The sequence below is a fragment of the Carya illinoinensis genome, chromosome 11, assembly GCF_018687715.1.
Source record: "Carya illinoinensis cultivar Pawnee chromosome 11, C.illinoinensisPawnee_v1, whole genome shotgun sequence".
In the NCBI taxonomy this organism is placed as follows: Eukaryota; Viridiplantae; Streptophyta; class Magnoliopsida; order Fagales; family Juglandaceae; genus Carya; species Carya illinoinensis.
In genome coordinates this window covers 7959318-7982921 of record NC_056762.1, presented here as the reverse complement: position 1 = coordinate 7982921, position 23604 = coordinate 7959318, and the positions used below count along the sequence as shown (strand labels likewise).

Here is a 23604-nt window from a genome sequence, read left to right as displayed (position 1 = left end):
TCTTTTATGGTGGGCTAGCTCTAAAGTAGTCTCCTCTAACCATTTTGTATCTCTAGGCGTCTTCTTGAAGGTAATTAGAGGGATAACGGTCTAAGTGTAGGGGGTCAGTTTTCTCACACGTGTGAGAGGACTGAGCGTTTATTTGGTTTACTCAGGTAAACTAAAGGAGACCCGTGGAGGGATTGGAGGATATCTGGGAGAAATTGAATGTGAATGATGAATAAACTGAGCCAATCAATTTCTGCGATAGTGAAGATCTGAAGAAGTTGGGGAAGAAAAGCCTGATTGAGAAGGTTTTTGCTATGCACAAAATTGGCAAGGAAGTCGTTAGAGTAGCCATGGAGAAGATCTGGAAGGTAAGTAAATCTTTGACCTTCTGAGATCTTGGTTCAAATTGCTTTGTTATTTCTTTTACAAATATAAGGGATAAGAGGATGGTGTTGAGGGGGTGTCCATGGTTATTTGATAACCATTTGTTTGCGTTAATGCCATATGTTGGGAATGTCCAAATTCATTCTGTGGGCTTCTTCCACCAAGGTTTTTGGCTTCAAATATTCAATTTACCTATGGATTGTATGAATCGCAAGATGGGAGTGAAGTTGGGGGAGTCAATGGGGAGAGTATCCGAGGTAAATATCAAGGATGGGGATGTAGCATGTGGGAAATTCTTGCGGGTGTATGTGGTGCTGGATATAAGGAAGACTTTAGCAAGAGGAAGGACAATAAATATGCAGGGGGAGAAGATGTGGATTTCCTTTCAATATGAGAAGTTATCGAGGATATGCCTTGATTGTGGATGCATCGTGCATGGAGAGCAGGGGTGTAGGCTAGGCAAAGGGGGAAAAGGTCAATATGGTCCATGGATGAGAGCAAAAATGACGGGCAGGGGTAGAGTATGAGGGATGAGGAAAGAGATGGAGAGAGAAGAGAAAGGGTGCTTCATACCTAAAAGTAATAGGGAGAGTGAGAGGTCTCAAGCTGTTGGACTAGAGAATTTTTAGAGTGAGGTGGAGAGGGAGACTAGAGCAAGTAGAGAAAGGGCTCACACCTTAATGAACGAAGGTCTGGAAGAAGGGGCTTAGGAAGTGAACTTGGGGATTGTGGAGATATAGGGGTCTTACTCTACACTAGTAGCAAAAACTATGATGGTTAGATTTGTGGGGTTGGAGGGACATGTACTTTTGGTGTAAGAAACTAGAGGGAATGAGGAAGAGTAGGTAATGAGGGGGTAAAGGAAGGTGGGGAGTTGGAAGAGAAAAGTTAAAGGGAAGGGGGCTGGGGGTGTTCATAGTTCAGTCCTCTAAAAAAGAATGATCATTGGAGGGGAGGGGGATGATGATGAAAATGAAAGGAAGAAAAAAATAAGAATGAGAGATAGCATGGAGTTGGTTGATATTGAGGTTAGGGTGGAGGCTATGAATCAGCCCGCCTTTTATTATGAGTTGCCTAAGTTAGAATTGCCGGCGGTTGGGTAACTCTCGGACAGTTCAGGACCTTTGCCATTTGGTAAAGGTAAATAAGCCCAACTTGATATTTCTAATGGAAGTTATGATAAGGCAGGAAAGGTGGAAGCTCTAAAAAGAAGATTAGATATGGAGGGATGTTTAGTGGTGGAACCAGTTGAGAAAAGAGGTGGATTGGCATTGTTTTGGGATAGAGGTTTGAAATTGGAAATATTAAACTACTTTTAGTGGCACATTAGTAGTTTAATCATGGGGGAGGGAGGTTGCAAGAAGTGATACTTCACTAGATTCTATGGGCATCCTGAACCTTTGAGGAGAAAACTGTCATGGGAGCTTTTAGCTTCTTTAAAGTCTAAGGAAAGGGAGGCTTGGTACGTGGCTAGCAATTTTAATGAGATCTTGGTACAAGCAGAAAAAAGGGAGGGCAATCTATGAGATGGAAAAGGGATGGGGCAGTCTAGAGATGTTCTAGAAAAAACTAGACTCATTGATTTGGGGTATGAGGGATGCCTTTTTACATGGAGTAACAAGCATATGGACTACAATTTCACTAAAGAGAGGTTGGATAGATTTGTAGGCAACCAAGAATGGAGAGAAATGTTTCCAAAGGTGAAGGTGATGGGTCTTGTAGTTACTACCTCTTACCACAGGCCTATTGTGGTTACTGTGATAGAAGAATATACTGGGTCTGGTAGATAGGGAAGAAGACTCAATTTTGAAGCTACTTGGTGAAAGATGTAGAGTGTGAGGAGGTTGTGATGGGGACTGGAAGATTCATGGATGTAATAATGAACTTTGGAATAAGGTTAAGAGGCTTCTAACATCTTGTAATGGCAGATTGAGGGAGTGGGCTAGAAGAAAAGAAAAGGACAAAGGTAACGAGATAGACAGATTAACTGGGGCAATAAAGCAGCTGCAAGACATTGAGGGGCCAAGAAATGTCAAGGTGATTAAAGGGCTTTAGAAACAGGTGGGAGTTTTGTTAGCTCAAGAAGATATGAAATGAAGACAGATGGCAAAAAAGAATTGGTATAAACTTGGGGATAAAAACACCAAGTTTTTTCATGCATGTGCCTCTCAAAGAAGGAAAAGAAATCAAATTAAAAAGGTATTGGACTTGGATGGGAGGCTATGAAAGGAACAAGAGGGAATAGAATGTGGCCTTTTATAATCACTATAAACAAGTGTACCAGACTACCTTTCCATCTAGTGAGGCTATTGAGACCTGCCTGTCTGCAATGGAAGCATAGCATTACAGATGAGATGAATGAAGACCTACAGAGAGAGTTTACTAAAGAAAAAGTGGAAGTAGTAGTACATCAGATTGGTCCTCTGAAATCTCTAGGCCCAGATGGATTTGGGGCTTCCTTTTATCTAACTTATTGGAAGATAGTGGAGATAGAAGTGAGGGAAGCAGTGCTCAGTTTTCTTAGAGGGGATGGCGGGGTAATGCCTTCTAATCACACACATGTGATCCTGATTCCCAAGTTTAAGGAACCAAAAGTAGTGGGGCATTTCAGGCCCATTAGTCTTTACAATATTTTGTATAAAACTATTGCAAAGACTCTAGAAAATAGATTAAAAGGAGTGCTAAACCAAGTGATATCCTTGAATCATAGTGCTTTCATATCTAGGAGACTCATCACAGACAATATAGTGGCAGCTTATGAGATTCTCCACTCCATGAAGTTGAGATAAAAGGGCCAGAAGGATAGTATGGCCTTAAAACTAGATATGTCAAAGACATACGATAGAGTTGAGTGGACTTTTTTAAAGGCTGTGATGGTTAGAATAGGATTTGGTGAAAGATGGGTGGGCCTAATAATGCAGTGTGTGCAGTCTGTCTCCTATGCCATATTGGTAAATAGAAAACCTGGTAATGCTTTTACTCCATCCAGGGGGTTATAGCAGTAAGATCCTTTATCTCCCTACCTTATTCTTCTTTGTGCAAAAGGGTTGAACACCCTTATAAACCAGGCTGAAAGGAAGGACAAGTTGAGAGGGGTTGCAGTAGCTCGATGAGGGATAAAAGTCACACATCTACTTTTTGTAGATGATTGCTTGGTGTTTGGCCAGGCCACATGGCAAGAATGGATGAAAATTAAAGAGTTGTGAGATTTATGAGAAAGCTTCAAGGCAAAGTCTAAATAGGCAAAAAAACATCTTTGTTCTTTAGCTCTAATATAAATGAAGCTATAAGGAGGAGAATCAGGAATGATGTGGGAGTGGGGATCCAAAAAAGTTGTGAGAAATATTTGGGTTGCTTGTAATGGTAGGGAAATCACAATATAACACTTTTAAAGGCATAAAGGACAGGGTCTGGAATAAAATTAGTAATTGGAAGAACTTTTTTCTTTCACCTTCTGGGAAAGAATTCTTGCCGAAGGCAGTTATACAAGCAGTGTCCACCTATCACATGAACATCTTTAAGCTTCCAATGAAACTGTGCAAGGAGATTGCTGCCTTAATGGCTAAGTTTTGGTGAGATTTCCAGAAAAATGATAGAATGATTCAATGGAAGAGTTGGGCAAAGATGGGGGTAGCAAAATCAGAGGGGGTTTAGGTTTTAGGGAGCTCCAAAGTTTTAATAATGCTCTTCTTGCATAGCAATGATGGAGGGTATTGACCATGCCAAATGCAGTTGCTATGAGAGTACTCAAAGACAAGCATTTCAGGCACACTGAGTTATTAAAGGCAAAGCTAGGATGTGGACCTTCGAAAATATGGAGGAGTTTATGGGAGTCTTTTGATTTACTTAAGGAGGGATTAGTATGGAGAGTAGGGAATGGAGAGGAAGTGTGCATTTTAGGGGATAAGTGGGTTCCAAAACCTTCTTAGCTCTGTATTCAATCTCCTAGAAGAGAGTTAAGGGCTGAGGCAAAAGTGAAAGAGTTGCTAATTGATAGAAGATGGAACCAAAGTTTGGTCAGAAGATTACTAATGGAAGAGAAGGTTGAGTTAGTATCTGGACTAACTGTAAGTCCAGCTAATGCATCTGATAAGAGGATTTGGGCTTTCACAAAGGATGACTTATACAGTGTGAAAAGTGGGTATCATCTAGAGAGGACTAGAAGAAGAAGGGCATATGAGACTTCATCATAGACGAAAATGGGAAAGAAGGTCTATGTGGAAAGAAGGTCTATGGAAACTTAATACACCTGAGGTGGTTAAGAGGTTTATGTGGAAAGTTGTTGTAAATAGTTTACCCACCAGATAAACCTATATAGAAGGAAAGTGGTGGAGAATCCCTTATGCCCTATATGTGGAAGGGAAGATGAATTAATATGTCATGTATTATGGAGTTGCAATGTAGCAGATGTTGTTTGGATTGAAAGGCTAGTCCATTCTAGAAATGGCCTCGAGTGGATGGGGACTTCATGGAACTTTGGATGCTATTGTGTGATAAGTTGACAAGTAAAGAACTGGACATGGTGGCAACTATGATGAGGTATATGTGGTTGAGGAGGAATGAGTTAGTATTCGAGAAAAAATTTAAAGGGCCAGCTGAAATGTTCTTACAAGCTCGAGCAAGTCTTGTTGTTTTTGAAGAAGTTAAAAGTGACAAGGGTGGGGATAGTAGGGGTTTAAATGTCCATGGGAAAGATACTTTGTGGAGGAAACCTTGTAGTGGGTTTGAGAAGGTTAATTGAGATGCTAGCCTAGATGTTGGAAATAAAAGAATGTGGGTGGGGGTTGTGGTGAGGGATGACGAAGGTGAAGTTTTGTTGGCTCTATATAAATCTGCTGCAGGTATTAGCACTCCAGTGGTTGCAAAGTTAAAATCTTTATGGAGTGCGCTGCAACTATGTGTAGAATTGAACTAGCCTAGGGTCATATTTGAAGGTGATGCGTTGATGATCATCCAATCTGTAAAGAGGCAGGACTGCTGTTAGGAGTGGCATGGGCAAATAGTCAAGGATATAAAGCTAATTTTATAGAATAGAGTGAGTTGGTCAGTAAGGTATACCAATAGAGAAAGTAATAGAGTAGCTCATACTTTGGCTAAATTGAGTTAGGTGTAGAAGATGAGATTATTTGAATGGAAACAACATCATGGTCGTCGTCTGTTTAAAAAAAAAAAAAAAGATTGCTCTTTTATCATGGTATAGAAATGGAAAGTACATGTTTTATATTTTCAAGTCAAACGGAGAAGATACTATTACTGTCTAGAAGTTGTATTTTATTGAGCAGTCCCTCTTTGGGCAGGATAGTTAGATACATAGAGATAAATGGACACAATAGAAAATGGACATATAAGCATCTCACACAAATGTTTTCTACACCTGCACACACCATAACATTAGACTGATGAGCCTCATTTCAGAAAACTTCCATACAAACTCTTCGACTTCCCCTCCCTCCATTCGACGGAAAAGTCCCCACCGCCTTACATCTTACGCCGGTGGAGAATATCCAGCCTAAACCAGTGCGAAATCCTTTCGAGAATAGATCACGAAATCCCATCATTGGAAAACGGAATTCATTGAAATCCCAAAGAAGGAATAGACCTAGCAACAAGGGAGGTAACCATATTTTTTTTTTTTTTTTAGTATAACTTCTTGTTTTAGTCTAAAGGCAAAAAAAAAAAGGGTCGAACTTTGCTATTCAAGACCAATCCCCTTGTTTGCGCCTGTAACTACTGCAATCCTGTCAAGAAAACATATATATATATATTAATGTCATGTATTCAGTGTTAAAAAACATGATTAAGAAGCAACAAAGTATCTCTTTAATCTTGGCAAAAAATAAAAAGGTTGGGAGAAAATATAGGAAAAACAAAGTGGCTGTGTTGCTCCTACCATTGAAGATGGAATGCAAAGTTTCTGAGAAGAAAGAGAATTCTATAATGTATTCCTTTCTGGCCTGATAATAAGCCAATGTTATGGTTTATATGTGCCCTGATAATTGACAAGCAAGCAAATCGTGAGCATCTGGGCCACAGAGTAGCAAATTGAGAGTAAGGATTCAGTGGCCTGAATCTCAAAGGCTTTCTTCGAAAGAGAAGAGACGGAGAGAAAGAGAGAGAGGGGGAAACAGAGAGGGATTCAGGCTATGCTCTGAAATGCAACACATGGTTGGCCCTATGTGATCTCTACGTGGCATCCTATTATTAGTGTCTGTTATTTGAAGAAAAGTGGATAGTCCAGTTTGAAAATATTCTCTTAGAGCATTCACATCCGGTGCCCCAAAGGATTGGATTCTCTATAATTTGAGATTTATTATACAGTTTTGATCAAAATACCCCTATATCCAGATCTCTATTTTAGGGAAAAAGTTTAGATAATGAACAGTGATTCTCCATATTTGGGAAACTACTATTTATTTCCTAAACTATTTTTTATCAATATTTTATTTTAATACATAAAATAAATTATTTTTTTCAATCGTCTATACTTTATATCATATTCATATTTGTTATAGTTTTAAATATTAATTTTAAAAATAATTTAAATAATTACAAAAATATAAAAAATAAGTTTAAAAATATTATCATACCCATAAAAAAATAATTTAATTTTTTTTTTAAATATTTACTAGAGTAATAATTCAAAACATAACAAAAAAATATTAAGTAATTAAGTTTGTAAATAAAAGTGAGAAAAAAATAATAAAAAAATAGAGAAATATTATTTTAATAGAATAAAGAAAGTATAGAAAATAAGATTAAAATGTAGGATTTTTTAAAATATGAATAGAATTTAAGAAAATTTTTTAAAAAATATTATTTTTAATTAAATTATAGAAAATTTTACGAGTGATCCGATGTAAATGATCTTGATTGAGACTTTTGATGGAAGTCGGTAAATTAGTATTGATACCAATCCGATTTAATTCTCACAGAAACGACATCATGGTCGTCGTCTGGACTCTGATCCAACTCCGCAACTTGCGGAGTGCTGCCAGAGTCACCGAAGAATACCCACCGAATGCAGTGATTCTTTTTTTATGGATGTCAAAATAACAGTATAAAATATAAATAATCTGAGAGAATGGTGATGCCGAGGGGGCCGAATTGGAATCGGTGGAGCCAGTCAAAAACCGTAGCTTTGATCTGGATCACCTCCTTCTTCCTTTTCTACTCTCTCTTCCGAATGGCCCTCCACAACTCCGCTCCTTATCAACCCCCAACCGCTCCTCCTCCTCCTCCTCCTTCAGGTAACAATTCAATGTCTGTGGCATTTTTCCTAATTAGAAAATTAAATTCTTTTAACCATGATTACTCAAACCCTAGTGCGCAATTGGTTTTTATTCAGTAATATATCGCTTTCGATCACAATTACGGAGTGTCAGATGGGGTGCACAATAGACGTAGGAGCTCCCTGCTTACTTGGGAGAAACTTACACCTGGTTCTGTTTCTTTGAGTGTAGAGCAAAGGTCGAAATTGTACGATAAGATGGAGAGGGATTTGGATGAGAAGGGGGCGGCTTTTCTTCAACATGGTGAAACATCTCAGTCCTTGTCACTTTCGGATATTTTCACTTTGAAGGATGGATCTGTAACACCTGTACTTAAAGTATGTGCCGTTTATTAAGTATGTGCTCAGATTATTTACCAAGTCCGCACAATTAATTTCTTGTTTTATTTGAGTGGCAACTGATGGCATGCCTGTTGTATCTCTCTATGTGTATATAGGAAGCAAACCCTCCCGTTCGGGCTAATGTTTTGTATCTGAGCACAAAATATTCGTTGCCCATCTCGTAAGCATTTTTTACTTCATAATCTCCGCTGTTACAATTTGTTGTATTTCCTTCCATCTTTAATTTATATATTATTACCTATCAAAAAAAAAAAAATTATATATTACTGGCTTGTCAGCCAAGAAAATCAATGAAGAATTAGAAATGTTAGAAACTAAACCTAAACGCAATATCCAACAATAACCTCTCCTCTACATGTGGCAAGATAGTGAAAACAGTGTGAAAGCAAGCAACATAATAAATCAGCATGATGAGAACCTAACATTCTCACTTGAATGATTTTGGAACATTCTTAAGGCTCCCCCAACATGCATAGAAGTTGAGATGGCTAAACTTATCCAATCATGTCGATTTCTTTTTCAGTTATATTAAGGTGGCCTCTAATATATGACCTGTTATAGGGATAGAGTGCTTCTCGGCCCAGGAGTTCTTAAACCAGAAGCCAAGAGCTAATAAGTGAGCCTGCTGTTGATCAACATCTTTGGCTGTCATCCTTTGTTGGCTAGTTATAGAAAGGGTTTGACCACCTTCCAATCTACTATAATTAGGAGTTATCCTTCAGGGAAAAATCATCATAACTGAATGGATTTATTATCTAATTATGAAATTTTTTGTTTGGATAAGTAGTCTAATTGCTAACATTGTGGCCTAATAGTTGATTCATCCCATTCATGGGATTAACATGCAGAAAATGTGAATGATCTTATGAATTGTGGCCATCTGATTTGTGTAGTTCTTTTCCCTGCAAATTTTTTGATTGGTTTTCATTCATCTATGAGATTATAGGAAAGGAATGAGAATTATATGGTTAGAATTCATCCAATCCTGATGAATTTTTCGATACCAATCTCGAAACTCATCAGATAATGAATCCCACTCCGGGGCATGCAAATTGGATTGTTGAAATGTGGGTTTTACTTTTATGAGACTAATTTTTTGTAGCTCTGATGGTTCTGAATGCAAAGGTTCAGTTTAACCTTCATAATAACACAAAGTGCATATGATTATGATACTGTAACTGTTGGGAAAAAATTATTAGATATCATTCCTGAATATTTTCCAAATATTACAGTTGTAATTAGTTTTTACGTTAGCATCTTAATCTCCTTGGAGTTCTTGCCAAATAATTTTCTTCTCATTTCTTTTTAAATCAATACATGTTTTCTTGGCACAGGGAGGCTGTAAAGCATATATTTAGTTCATACTTTGACAAAGGTAAACTGCTAACTTACAAAATTTTCACATTTGTGTCTTTTGACACTTGAGTTGTGGTCTCTTTGTTAATCATTGCTTTTAAACCATAATAACATGGAGTAGTTTGCTATTTCATGATTTTTTTTGCAAACTATGGTTTGTTTATTTGTTTCCTTGTTTTGGTGGCCTTCTTATTTATTGTTTGATCAGCAATCTGGTTTCAGAATTCCAGTTTGTACCACTTTAGCATGTTCCATGCCTCACATCATGTTGCACCTGTTCCTGCTACTGAAGATGAGGTAAACTGCCTTCTAGAGTGATTTAATGCATCTAGTTTATTCTTCTTGTAGGAGTATTGAATTAATTCTTCTGCCTCTTTTGTTTTTCTCAGATAGAAGTGGAAGCAAGGGCTGTTCACGCTGTTGCAGATGCTCTCTGCCCTTTAAAAATTGTTTTAGATAGGGTGGTTTTAACTTCAACTGGTGTGCTTTTGGGGTGCTGGCAGGTTGCTTTCTCTGACTTTTATACGATCTGTTTTATGATAATTCATGTCTATCTAAATAGAGTTGCAATGAAGCTGTATCAATTTTTCATGTCTTCACCATAACTTTATCTATCATTCATGCTCTTAAACATGAACCTCAAATTTTCTGATCTTACAAGCCTTCTGTTCCTGTAAGTGGGTGATTGTTACCTCATTGCACAGAATTATTTTTCTAAGAATACAGTAGCAATGTTTATTTTGTTGTAACGGTTTATTTTTATGAGTATATTTCGTTGTAATGGTTTAATCCTTAATTTGACTTAGGTAATCTCAGGGACCGATCCCTTAACCATTCGTGCCAATTTGAGGACTGCACTTCCACATGCGCCACAAAAGCAACTTGTAAGCACCATATGAATCTCTAAATGTCCTGCCCAATTCTTAGAAGGAAATCAATGGTTTGAGGTATGAATGGCTGATTGAGGTTTCAACACCTAATATTGGATAGTTTTACAAGGACATTGGCTGTAATATATTGACAGACAATTGTAACTGTGTTGTGAGTGATGCAGCGTTATAGGACCTCTTATTTCATGGTCTTAATGGCTAGCAAATGCTTTGGATGCTGGTCAGGCCTCCTAGAAGTTTGATATGGCCTGTCTAAAAATTTTTACATTTCAAGAAGTTTGAACTGTCTTTTTGTGGACTCTTTTGTATACTCCCCATTGGCTTGAGTTTTTCTTTTCTTTTTTTAAATATTCATTTGGAAACACACTCTCAAACACACACACACACACATATTTGAGAGAGAGAGAGAGAGAGAGAGAGAGAGAGAGAGAGAGAGAGAGAGGATCCTGGAAATTAACAGGGATTCAAATCCTGAAAACTTGAAAAATGTCATTTGAGGCTTCTTTCCGGAAAGCGTAATTTTCTCTATCATCTCCCTGAAGGAAAACCTTTTTCAGGTCAACCACCACCTAGTGTTTTTGCATAATACAATGATAATGTGTCCAATAATGTTGGTTTAATTTAAATTTTTTTTTAATAAATAGTTTAGTTTTAAAATAGTGGTGATATATTCAATTTTTGGACTCGTTGCTGTATGGTGGGTCATATCTATCATTTCCTGGCATTATTTTGTTCCTTATTCCATAGCATTGATAGATTCCAACTTGAAGGCTTATCCTCAAGTTGAATGGCAATATAAAAAATGAAGAGTTTGTGGTTACTATCATTCATCTGCTCATCTCCAATCTTCTCTTGGCACAGTATGATGCTGCTATTCTTCACACATCATTTGCAAGGCTTCTAGGACACCCTAAAGCATCACCAATGGTAATACACATTTTTCTATCTGGACTTTTTCCGTCATGTTGAGATCAATATACTACTTGGCCAATGGCATCACTTGCAATTTTTGAAAATTGGCAACTCCAGCCAACTGAAAATACATACCTTTGTTGTCTCAGAAAATAAGTGACTTTTGGCACTAAATTTAGGAGACTCATATTGAAACAAATGCTCCTTTTATGATATATATATATATATATATATATTATGATATATATATAAAAGTCACTAAATTTAGGAGACTCATATTGAAACAAATGCTCCTTTTATGATATATATATATATATATTATGATATATATATATAACACACACACACACATATATATTTCATGTCATTGCCATACCATACAAATCACAATAGACATCAATGAAAAAGTGCATGTGCAAGCTAACTTGCAAAAGATAAGCCCATTTCTGTTCATATATGAATAAAAAGAGTTAGTTTAAGGGTAACGGTGATTCTTTTAACATGTTATGTGAGAAAAAGACAGAAGTAATGGCTGAAATTCAAATTATATATGTACCATTACAGATCATGACTTAGCTGTTGATAAGAAGTTTATGTGAGTGTCTTGGAAAATCTGGCATTTTGGTCTCCTCTCCCAAATTAGAATTCAAGGAATTTTTCATTTGACATGTGAAGATGAGTTGAATATTCTTTATTTTGTTTTATATGCTTGGTTCTAAGATTTTCTCGTGACTTTGTCATATTTAGGAGCTGCATAAAACTTCAGATGAAGTCCAATTCTTCCATGAGCTAGTTGCTCGACTAAACGATCAAATCCGAGGATTTAAGGTATGTTTTTATATTCAATTGTGGTAGTATGTTGTTATTTAAATTTTTGGTTACATAGTTGGAGCTGAACAGGTGTTGCTTTTTTAGTAGCATGTAGTGCAATAGTTTGTGTTAGAAGATAAGACTGGATGGAATTTTGTCATGTAATTGGAAAAATACTAACATTTGACCAAGGACTCTGCACTGTATGACCAAGCAACCTTCTCTTGTTAGTCATGGTGGGTCCTTTTGAATTTGGCATACCATGGATGATGCACTGATGCAGTTAGCAAATATCTCACAACTTTTTTGTGAAACCCAAAGAACACTTTCCAAGATCACAGAAATATAAAGTAAACACTCTCAAAAGGATCCTGTTGACTGAAAATCACAAAAATAATGAGTGTGGCCGAATTTTTTTTGAGTGTGGCTGAATCTAGCCTTGGAGGACTTCAATAATGTAAAGAGTTCAAACCAAAATGGAAATTTAGGAGAAATCGGAATTTTAAAATTATCTTGGCTCAATCAGAAACCTGGGCCTCAAATGATAATGCTTTTTGGAAAATGATTCAAGATACTTTATTAATTGCACATTTTAACTTTATAAAGTTACCATAGCAGACAAGATAAAGACAATTAGAACTGAATGATTATTCATAGTTATCTTTAGGAGACAACTCTATGCCAACATGAATTCAATTAAAGGAGGAGCTGAAACTTTATTCAGATAAGCCACGTCCAACAACAAACTGCACAAGCCTCATTTAAAGTCCCATGCACACAAGTTTCTCCCCTTGATTTCCCATGCAACCCTTTCCATAACATTCCTCCCTCATGCCTGACCTTGTCCCCCAGGGTCTCCCAAGTTGTGGCAACATGATAAGCCACTCCAATGTACAAGCACTTTCTCTCTTCCACATAGTACATTGGTCTCAAAGACAACCAAAGGAATTGGGAACAGCTGGTCACTTGAATGGCTGGCCAGCGGAAATTCTTGAATGGTGAAGTTCTCGCCAAACTTTTGCTCGAGTAATGAAACATGAAACACAGGATGAATAATCAATATCCAGAAGAGCCTGGCTAGTGACTTCACCCACTCTTTCAACTATCTGATAAGCAAGGACCAAGTTTAAGACTATGGTGCAATTTCAGAGAAGCCTATCTATATGGTTGCAACTGTAGATAGACCCAATAGTCAACTTTCAAAACGCACTCCTGTTATGCTTATCAGAAATGAATTTCATGCATGCCTGAGCATCTTTATGGCGATATCTGACTTCTTTTAAGGTCGCGACTCACTCCACACATGCAGCCCAGAGTATAAGTGATTAATTAGGTGGGGATCCGCTGTAGAATAATTCATAGCATCTTCCCAGTAGTTGAGTGACAACTTGTATTATAGGAAAATGCTGATTATGGTACTCAACCAATCCATACATGAGGTTCGGAACTATAAAGCACTGTAGATCTGTTTCAAGAGTCTGATTGGTAACCTCCATCTGACCATCCCCATTCAACCGAAATTTCACTTAGCTAAGAATCTGAGAGTCTCACAAACCCTTTTTTTTTATAAGTAAAATAACATTTTATTGATATTAGTAAATAGGCATAGCCCAAGTACATAGGAGATACACGAACAACATACACCTAGTTACACAACTAAGGAGCTAGAAAGTGATACAAGAAAGCCATTAAAACAAGCTCCATTAAAAACACAAGATGAGGCCCAAAGAAATAAAGTATGGAAGAATAAACTTCTTAGCTCATCCGGAGAACACTTCTTATCTTCAAAACTTCCATTATTCCTTTCAATCCATAAACACCACAAAATACATAGAGGAATCATCCTCCATACATCTGCAATTTGTCAATTAACCTTATATCTTCGTCAACATTCGACTTGACCACCCTCTTGGGTATTACCCAAGCAATACCTGTTCTGTTAAAGATCTCCACCCATAATACCCTTGCCACCTCGCAATGAAGTAAAAGATGATTCACCGACACCCCACTCTTCCTACTCCCTGTCTTCATCCAAAGCATCCTGTCCACTACATTATTACCAAAATTCAAGGAATACAATAAACTTTAAAAATCATAAATATTTTTTTTTTAATTATTATTAGTAAAAATTTATTAATATCAATAGGCGTAACCATATTCATAAAAAAAAAAATTATCAATAGGCGTAACCAAGTAGACTAGGTGTATACAAGAGAGAACACCTAGCCCATAATAGAGTACTCCTAATGACCAGTAAGTCCATCCAATATACACCAAGCCCAATTGGGACAAAACTCTCCTACCCGCAGCAAAGCAACTGTAACTACCCCAACCTTTTGTTTCCACAAAACTAAGACACCACCCTAAACTCCCTTAGAAGCTACATTCTACATACTACACCTGAAACTAATACTGCACCCGTTCCTACAAGGATGGAGGAAGGCTTCATGCCCTCTCTCTAGTCCTCCCTAAACTTGAACTACCTCCATTAGTGTCATAGTTGATAGCCCAAGTAAGATGCTCTTTACTCCCTTCTCTTCTTAAATTTTGATTTGTTTCAAGTAGGCAACCTGCCTCAATAACAGTGAGTAGTGTTGTGAATTGGTCGTCAAATCCTCATATAATCCCCACACACTACCATGTTTCGGTAACTTTTTGCAGAACCCAATCCGATGATGAACTAGCTAACGGAGGAAGAGATATCATGGGGACAACATCTTCCCCAGAATTAGCTCCAAGCTGTACACTAGGCCCTAAACATTCCTGCTTGCAAGGCACCAACGACAAGCCCACAATTTCCTCCACACCATCCCTTGCATTCAAATGCTGTACCTCCTCAACAGAACCCTTGTTATTGTCACAAGATGCCTGAAGAGATACCGACAAATTGGTTCTCTGTCATGAGTGGTGAGGCCATGGTCACCATTGGAGGTTCTGGGTTGGCGGCAAACCCACAAATTTCTACCTCCGACATGGGTGTTGTTGTTTCTTTGGCGAGAACTGGATATGTGTCACCCCCTAACGATCCATTTTGTGCCACTTCGGCAAACCCTACATGTCCCTCAAGCCTCAGTGTTACACTTAGCTCCGGTGAGGGAGCCATCATTTCTTCAGGGATAATGCTGACACGTGGCAGAGGGCATTCCATTTCAGCTCTCTCTAAGCCAATACCCGATGTAAAACCCACTTCGGTTGGCTCAAATCCAACAACTCAGGCACCAAGGTCTCCTAATTAATAGCCAACCGAAAGAGAGAGGGTAACATGGTCTTAAGAGCTGAATCACCACACCAAAAGTGATGCCAAAAACTGACCCTAGATCCATCACCAACCCCAAAACTAATAAAATGAGCAAAAGCCTTCCATCCATTTCTAATATTCTTCCACAAACCATGTGCATATCTCACTTCATTAGAACACCAACTCCTTTGCAAACTCCCATGCTTCATCCTAATAATAGTCTTCCATAAAGACTCCCCTTCCTTATGGTACCTCCATAACCTTTTCCCAAGGAATGCCTTATTGAAAGTCCTCATATTAAAAGTCTTACAAACCTTCGAGAAGAGCCACTCAACAGACATTCAACTCAAGGTGTGAAGCAAAGCTTTGTGGTGGCTTGCTTGATGCTCATTATAGAAGAGTTTAATGTGCACGACTTGTGCAATTTCTGTATTTTTACACCATTCAGAAGTCCTCTTCTTGCCTTCAAAATTCTCAAAGAACCCATTAGCAATCCGTTTTTCACCATCAATCTGGGCCATTCTGTATATCATGGTCTGGTTGCAACACATATGGATTACAGATGTATGGTTTCCCATTTTTCTTTGAAATATATTAAGATACTCGTTAACACAGTTACACAAAGGTTCTTGGTGGTTTTGAGTGTATGCTCTAGCAGTCACTATAATGATTATATTTAGGAGGGAAGGCAAATACTCTGAAATAAGTGTGCACAATATCATTGGTAGTTTATGGACCTGTTTCTGAAATTAGGCTTGTAGGCTGGTCCTAAATGTTTTGACACTTGCTGAAAAAAGTAATGGTCATTGCAAAAGAAGTTTAGGGTCTGCTTTGTATAATTGCTCTATATCAAGTACCTTTTATTCTAGGTAAAAGTTTGGTGATAGTGGATATAAGGTTCAAATGCGCTTTGCATCTGTAGAGGCAAATCACACCAACTTCTCAGAGTCTGATACATTCACTTTTTCATGGTACTTGTTGACAATAACGTGGATGCAAATTTGTCAATGTACTTATGTATGATCACCAAGCTGCTTTCCCTTTTGGTTCAAGAATGACCTCAATGATTAGTCGTATGAAATCTTCCCCAGCTTTAGCTAAACTTCTCATATTTTCTTTATGGGTGGGTGGGCGCCCTTTCTAACTTATCTGAAAAGGCAGTTGATTTGGAAGTCTGGACATTGAACACCATTCAGACACATAAATCTATATTTCATAGTTCTGCAAGTGATTATGTACACTGTTTTATTTAATTCTTTTACTGACTTTTTGAATGCAAACTCGTCTGGTGCGTTTGGCCTTCAAATATATTTCAGGCAGAAGTATCCGAGCTCTGGTATGTAGAGGAATATGATTTGCTGGCTCTTGCACTGGATGGAAGAATAAAAGTTCGCAGTTATCAACTTGGCTGCACAAGAACCCAAGATTCTGAAGATCAGAAACATAATTAACAGAATATTTTATAGGTTAATTGGATCCTTCATTTTGGACGTGTCTCTGCTATGTAGATATACAGACTTTAATCATGGATGGTTGTGATTTTGGTAAATCTCATCACTTTTCAGATTCATTGTCCTTTTTCACAAATGTATTTTCACCCACAATGGTTATCCATCCCCCCTCCAAGATAATAACAAAAAAACCTACCCATAATTGGACTTCATTATTTTTACATAAACCTCAAAAAATGAAAACCATTTTTATAAAAAGCCAAAAAAATATTTGGTGAGACTTTTTATAATTTTTACTTTATATCTTAAAGAGTAGAAAAATATAATGAATATTTAATGTGGCATTAGATGATAGATGATAGGTTTATAAGTAAAATAGAATAAATAGTCTCTAATTATTTAATGTCACTTTATGGGATAATGGGAGGATGATGAGAATTTAGATGATAGATATGATTACTTATCTTCAAATCATAAACAAATGTTCGAATCTTTTTTCATTCCATTACGTTTTCAACAAATTTACAGCTCTAAAAACACATAAGAAAGCTACTTTCATGTAATCGTTGAAAGTGAAAATAAAAAGAGATGATGGCTATTTAAGATATAAAATTATTATAGACATAAAGAGATTATATAAAATAAAGTTATAAATTAATATGATTTTATAGAATCTGTTAGATTTATTTTATAATAAAAATTATTTTATAATATGACATATTATAGTAAGTCATATTATTTTATGAATTTATTTATATATAATTTTGGTGTATTAAAATATTTTCCATGGAAAAGTATAGTTGCAAGTATAATTGTGCACTAATCTGTGCACTAATGTGATGTGATTGGTCAAAAAGTAAATTTTATTGAAAACAGTGTTAATTTAAATTTTAAATATGAATAAATCATTATTGGTACACAGATTAATGCGCAACTATGCTTATAAATAGCAAAACTCATTTTCCATACCCTATAGTTGTTGAGTTGAGGTATAAAACAGAGGTCAAGACAAACATGTGCTGGTGGGGGCGAATGATTGGTGTGGGTGCTTGTGAATGTTCCCCCGTGGATGACACACGCTTCGTGGATGACATCGAATCTGGCCTAGAAATCGCACTACAAAATACCATATTCTCTCCCATTCAGCCTTGTAATAGAAGCCAAGATGGTTGTGTTCCTTCGTGGATGCCACACGCTCTACCTCCTCTCATGCATCATCCTCATCTTAAACTAAACAATATTGAAAGGTGAAATACCAACTTTTTTAACATAATAAAAGAACAAAAAAACAACAAACAATCATATATAAAAATAGATGTATGCTAATTGTGACTGAAATTCTAAAGTTTCAACACAAAATAAGTTAAAAATATCTAAAACATTTCTTTTGATAGGTAAAAAAGAAAATAATTTTAAATTTTTCAAAGAATATTTATATTAATAATTTGCATGATGTTTAAAAAAAATTAATTTCTTGATAAGTTCTTAATTTTTGGAGATATTAGTATTATTATTAAACAAATTTTTCTATTTATATGATTATGAAAATATTTTAACTGCAAAGAAATTATGCTAAAATAAACTTACAAACTGATATGATTTGATATGGTAATTTAGATTATAAAGTTATTTTTTTTATAAAATAAATATAATGAATTTCATGAAACCACATTAGTTTATAGATTTATTTTATATAATTTTTTTGTGTATGTAGCAGTTCTATGTATGTTAACGATAAACACACATAAATTATTTATGGATAAATTGCTTTTATTTTAAGAGTAATTAATTCAATTTTAAATTATACAAATCTTACATAATTTTTAAAAAAAAAAAATTACATTAAAAAAATATTTTTTATACAAGTCTTTATCCAGTTTTTTTATAAAAAAAAATCTACAAAATTAAGACATCTTAAAATTATAAATATTATTTTTTTTAAACTCTTTTTCTTTTAATTTTAAGTTTTATTGTGTCACGTGGGGCTGTCAAGAGGGCACGACCGGGGTGTCAAATCAACCAAGTGGCAGCTTCTCGACACGCGCACTCTCGTGCCTTGTTCTTCCCTGCACACTGTTTCAGAAGTTTTCTCCCTCTCTCTCTCTCTCTCTCTCTCTCTCTCCCCCTCTGTCTGTGTCCAAAAGCCCTAAATTTCCTTCTAAATTCAACGATTTCTCTCTCCTAATCTCTCTGAAGTTCTTCTATTTTTCTTCTCTCTTTCTTCCGAGTCTAAAAGCTTCGTTAGGGACTGTTTGCTTGTAGAATACGAGAATTGTTTGCGGTAGGCTTGTTGCTGGGGTTTTTGATTTGGAGCTATAGGTGTAAACGGTGAGGATTATCTCTTTTGGCCTTTTGTTTGATCGACGCTTATTTTACGTACTTCCTTTTTTCTCTTAACTTGTTGGCTTGGTTTGTGATTTCATTTATTGGTTTCTATCAATGCCCAGTTTTGTTGCCATGAAATTGTGCGGGAACATGATAATCTTTTTAGATCTTTTCGTTCATCAAGAATATCTAGGATTCGAATAAATCCAGTCTTGTACATCCATTTGTTTAACTAAACCAAGCAATAAAAAGAAGTTCGTTTGTTTTTATTCTTTCCTTCTCTTTTTTTGTCCAAAAAAAACACAGGAAATCAGATAGAATCTGATCGAATAAAGGAACACCAAACCAACGTTTTGAAAATAAACAAGTATTCATTCCCGGACTATTGTTTGATGCAGCTACTGTAGAATAGCGAATTCGTGTTGGGTGTGGCAAAAGAAAAAAAGCGAATTCGTGTTGGGTGTGGCAAAAGAAAAAAAAAAAACTAATTGATTGCCTCCTTTTCTATTTTTTTTCCCAGTTTTTATCCACGTTAATAAGAAGATAGAGTTTGAATTTTTACTATCTGTTATTGTAGTGGATCTCTATTGGAGTTTAATCAATTGAGATGAGCATGGATTCAGAGGTTTACAGTCCAATGGTTGACGAAGTTAATGTCGTGGAGGAGGAGTCTATGAACAGGTCATTGCTTATAGACCCACTTTGTTGAATGGCTGAGTATCATTCTAACTATGTAGTTCATGTATTGCTCGATTTCTGTAGTATTAATTATTGCATCTGAAACACGAAGTTACCATTTAAAAGAATGCATTACAAGAGGCAAAGTACAGTCGATACTGTTGATTGCAATGCGATTTAAGTACAAAATGCATAGCTTCCAAATTGGATAAAGAGTTTAGGAGAGTGATGCTATGGGACAGGTATGCCTTACAAATGACCACACATGAATTTACTAAAGTAAAAACAATAGAACTTGACTTTGTGGTGCTCCCATAAAGCTCCTGCTCCCCAGAACAAAAGCTATGAAATAAAGATTTTAGCACTTACACTGGTTCTTGAATCTATGATTTCTCCCTCCATCCCATTCTAATGGGTCAAGGAGGTGCCATTTGAGCTAGAGTCCTGGAACAATTAAGTAGGTGACATTAATAATTTTGATAAATGAGTGGGTTATCTTTTTATCTCCAAATACTGCAGGGAAATCTTCAAGGCATGTTTCAGATGAGAGGTTTGTAGCTTATGTTAATCAAAATGGAACTCTCGAGATGCTTTAATAGAAAAATTCGATAATATGAAGTAGTAGTTTACCTTGAATACATCTATATGATTGGTGTCAAGGAAGTAAGAAGAAGATTACAGGGTAAATCATGTTTAGATATGTGGAATTCTTTGCTTATAAAAAAAGGGGTGTGGAATTCATTTTAGAATGGGGTTTATTTGATGTTATGTTGGCCTAGATTCCTCTTTGGATTACTTCAAACTTTTTGCATTCAGCTTTTCATGTCAAGCCATGATTCATATTGTAGCTCAGTTTTGTTTCTTTACGAAATGTAGGGAAGCCCTTTTTTCTTTTCTTTTTTTGTCCATATCATTGTTACCACCTTTCAGTCCTTGTCTCTTTCCTTTTATGTATTTGCTAGTTTCTATTTTGCATTTTATTTCTTCCACGACCCTTTAATTTATGGGTTCCTTGATAGTTTTGTTGATGAAGCCCACCTGAGCTGCACTTGGCTGCATTGTTATACATAATTGGGAATATAATTTTTGCCGCATTCCTACATGCATCAATCATAATGGTTTGCAGTTTTTGCCAACCCTGATGTGACTTACAGATGCTAAATGCTTAGCAATTTGCCTTAGAAACACTGGTTCTGGCAATAAATAGTGTGCATGTTAAGTTCTTGAGACTAGTAGGTTATGGTACATTTAAGCAGTTGCACGTGGATTTTTTTATATGGGTGAAAATTAGGTAGGGAAACCTTGTTTGGATTCCTTAAAGTTGTTTGTGGTGCAGGGCTTGTCCTGGCAAAAAGAACAAGGGTAAAGTTCCAAAAAGAGTACAAAAGTCAGAGAGGGAGAAATTGAAGCGGGAGCATTTGAATGATCTTTTTTTTAACCTGGCCAATGTTCTTGGTAATCTCTGTTCCTTTTAATGGCAATATTGCTCTGCCACCTACTAATGTTTTAGATTCATAGAAGCCCGCTGTCAAAATCTTATATTGATCAACCTTATAATCTTGTTACTTTTTTGGTTTTGACTTTATAAACATTGGTCATCTTTTAAATGCTGATGGATCATGGTGACAGATCATATCTAATGTTAAAAAATTATCATGCAGAACTGAGCCAGCAGAACAATGGAAAGGCGTCTATATTGAATGAAGCTACACGACTATTAAAGGACTTGGTAGGCCAGATTGAGTGCCTAAAGAAGGAGAATGCATCTCTCTTTTCCGAATCTCACTATGTAAGGCTCTTGATATTCTTTAATTAATCTATGGTAAATAGTCTTATCTTGTGTCTGTGGTTTTCCAGTTTAAACAATGGTAGCAGCATAATTTCTTCCATTCAAGTAGGCTTTAGAATTTTTATTTGTTTTTTCTTGTTACTTAAATTAGAAAATGAAATAACAAGAAGCATATATTTGTTGAATTGCTTTCATTGCCTATATTAAAGTCAAGTTGTCTTGAGCAGATGACCAGTGAGAAGAATGAGCTGAGGGAGGAAAAATCTGCCCTAGAAAATCAGATTGAGAAACTGCAGAGCGAGCTAGAAGCCAGGGTTGCCCAGTCGAAACCTGACCTAAATGCACCACCTCCTGATGAATATTCGCAACTGGAACTCACATCACATCTTCCAGCAAACTGTCTCAAACTGCGTGCTGCAGAAGCCTCAATGCAGGGGTCACCTGCGGTCTTTGTCCTCCCCATCCATCCGGATCCCCAAGCTTATTTATTGTCTGATGTTTCCCAACTGACATCTAAGCCTAACTCAAATGTGAGTAAACCACATGCCAGATATCCCACTCCAGCAGATTTGTGGCCATCCGAACTTATTGCGGAGCAGCCAACAGTAAGGAAAGGGTTTCATCTAAGTAGTAGCAACCCCAAGGTTGGCACTATAGGGGAAGGTGATGCCGAGAACATTTAAACCTTCTCCTGCTCACTAATATGAAGCTGTGAATTTCATGACCGAATTTTCGCGGATGAAGATTTTCTACAATAGTCTGTTCCAAACGCTTTCTACAATTCGGAGAGATAAGATACAATATGTGGATTACATGGTATTAAATGATGTTTATGGACGGTGTAGACCTCAACATCAAATATTGTGGAATCTACATATTGTATCTCACTCTTCAAATTGTAGAGAATGTTTGGTACAGAAAATTGTACCTAAGTCAATTGGTGATACCCATTTGGAGGGTTATGTATCAATATAGACAAGGGTGATTAATGTAGGGTTCCTCGAGTGAATTGGCCGATGTTTGATCATTAATGTGTAGTGTAGGCAAGACGGGTGGTGGTTGCCTGGTTGGTAACCAATGCATAGCAATCAGAAACAACTTTATAGTTGGGTAGACTAACTTGATTCATGAAAAGTCTTAGTCTATTGATCCATTTCCAACCCTCAAGGCAAATGGAGAATTCTTGCATTTTTCTCTTCTCACACATTTGCCACTTGTACAAGAAAAGAAAGGATTTGGCTTAAGCGTAGGACCATTAATTTTTTAGAAATGCTATAAGGAAGTCTTATACCATACATTTTCACCTAATTAATATGTGATTAATTATATTGTCAGAACGGGTTATTTTCGGATATTTTCAATGATTTACGTGATTTGTATGATTGCGGATGCATTTACACTGGAATTGAAACTTAATTGTATAAAAGATTTTTATCGATTGTGAAATCTTCAAGGTTCCTTATCAATGCAACGGTTTTTAAGATGTTTTTAAAAAAAAATAAAAAATGAAAACCCCTTAAATATGAACCAAATCATATAATAAAATCTTGGAAAAAGAGCAAATGTATGAGTAAAGATGAATGTGATTGTTTTATGCAATTTTAATGAAGAAATTTGAGTGTAAAGGCATGGTTGAAAGAGAAATATGGAAATGAGATTTTGATTGTTTTGACATAAATTATAACACATGAATAATGGCTCTAAGGACTTGTTTGGGAAGTGAAATAATCTCATCTCATCTAAAAAAAGTTTTTAATTTTTTATCTAAACATCATTCAAAAAATATTTTTTAATTTCAAATATTCAATTTTTTCATCTAATCAGTACAATTTATCTAAAATTTTAAACAAAAGACAAGAATATTTTTTAAAATTTTAAAATAAAAATAATATTAAAAAATATATTCTGACAACATTTTAATTTTATAATATTTTTATTTAATTTTTTCTATCTTTTTTTTTTTACCAAAATCCAATCAAACATCATAATTTGAATTATTTCACTATTATCTACAAATTATTTAGTATTTACAAAATGCTCTTATCATTTCACTTCCTAAATGACGTAAAACTTGTAAAAGCAGAATATGGTGGAGAGAGGGAGAGTGGCAATTCTGTGATATTGAAATAGGCAGAGCACTCTCATTGGATTAA

At 36.1% G+C, this 23604-nt stretch overlaps 2 protein-coding genes across 3 annotated transcripts; both read left to right on the top strand.

Moving 5' to 3' along the window:
* The first annotated feature begins 7335 nt into the window (after positions 1-7335).
* On the top strand, positions 7336-16778 carry LOC122281579. Of its 2 annotated transcripts, none has more exons than XM_043093193.1 (10): positions 7336-7619; positions 7833-7978; positions 8098-8162; positions 9337-9377; positions 9567-9655; positions 9748-9861; positions 10165-10242; positions 11110-11175; positions 11908-11988; positions 14632-16513. In XM_043093193.1, exons 1-10 carry the CDS (start codon positions 7454-7456, stop codon positions 14644-14646), a joined length of 861 nt encoding a protein of 286 aa, XP_042949127.1. In that variant the 5' UTR covers positions 7336-7453; the 3' UTR covers positions 14647-16513. The 2 variants fall into 2 exon arrangements, with proteins under 2 accessions (XP_042949127.1, XP_042949126.1); XM_043093192.1 differs by lacking the exon at positions 14632-16513 and adding an exon at positions 16525-16778 and having other exon boundaries at positions 7338-7619.
* A 1934-nt stretch (positions 16779-18712) lies between these two features.
* LOC122282612 (transcription factor bHLH47) lies at positions 18713-22759 on the top strand. Its single transcript, XM_043094551.1, has 5 exons — positions 18713-18987; positions 19562-19665; positions 20999-21117; positions 21324-21451; positions 21679-22759. Exons 2-5 carry the CDS (start codon positions 19592-19594, stop codon positions 22132-22134), a joined length of 777 nt encoding a protein of 258 aa, XP_042950485.1. The 5' UTR covers positions 18713-18987; positions 19562-19591; the 3' UTR covers positions 22135-22759.
* The last annotated feature ends 845 nt before the right edge of the window (positions 22760-23604 follow it).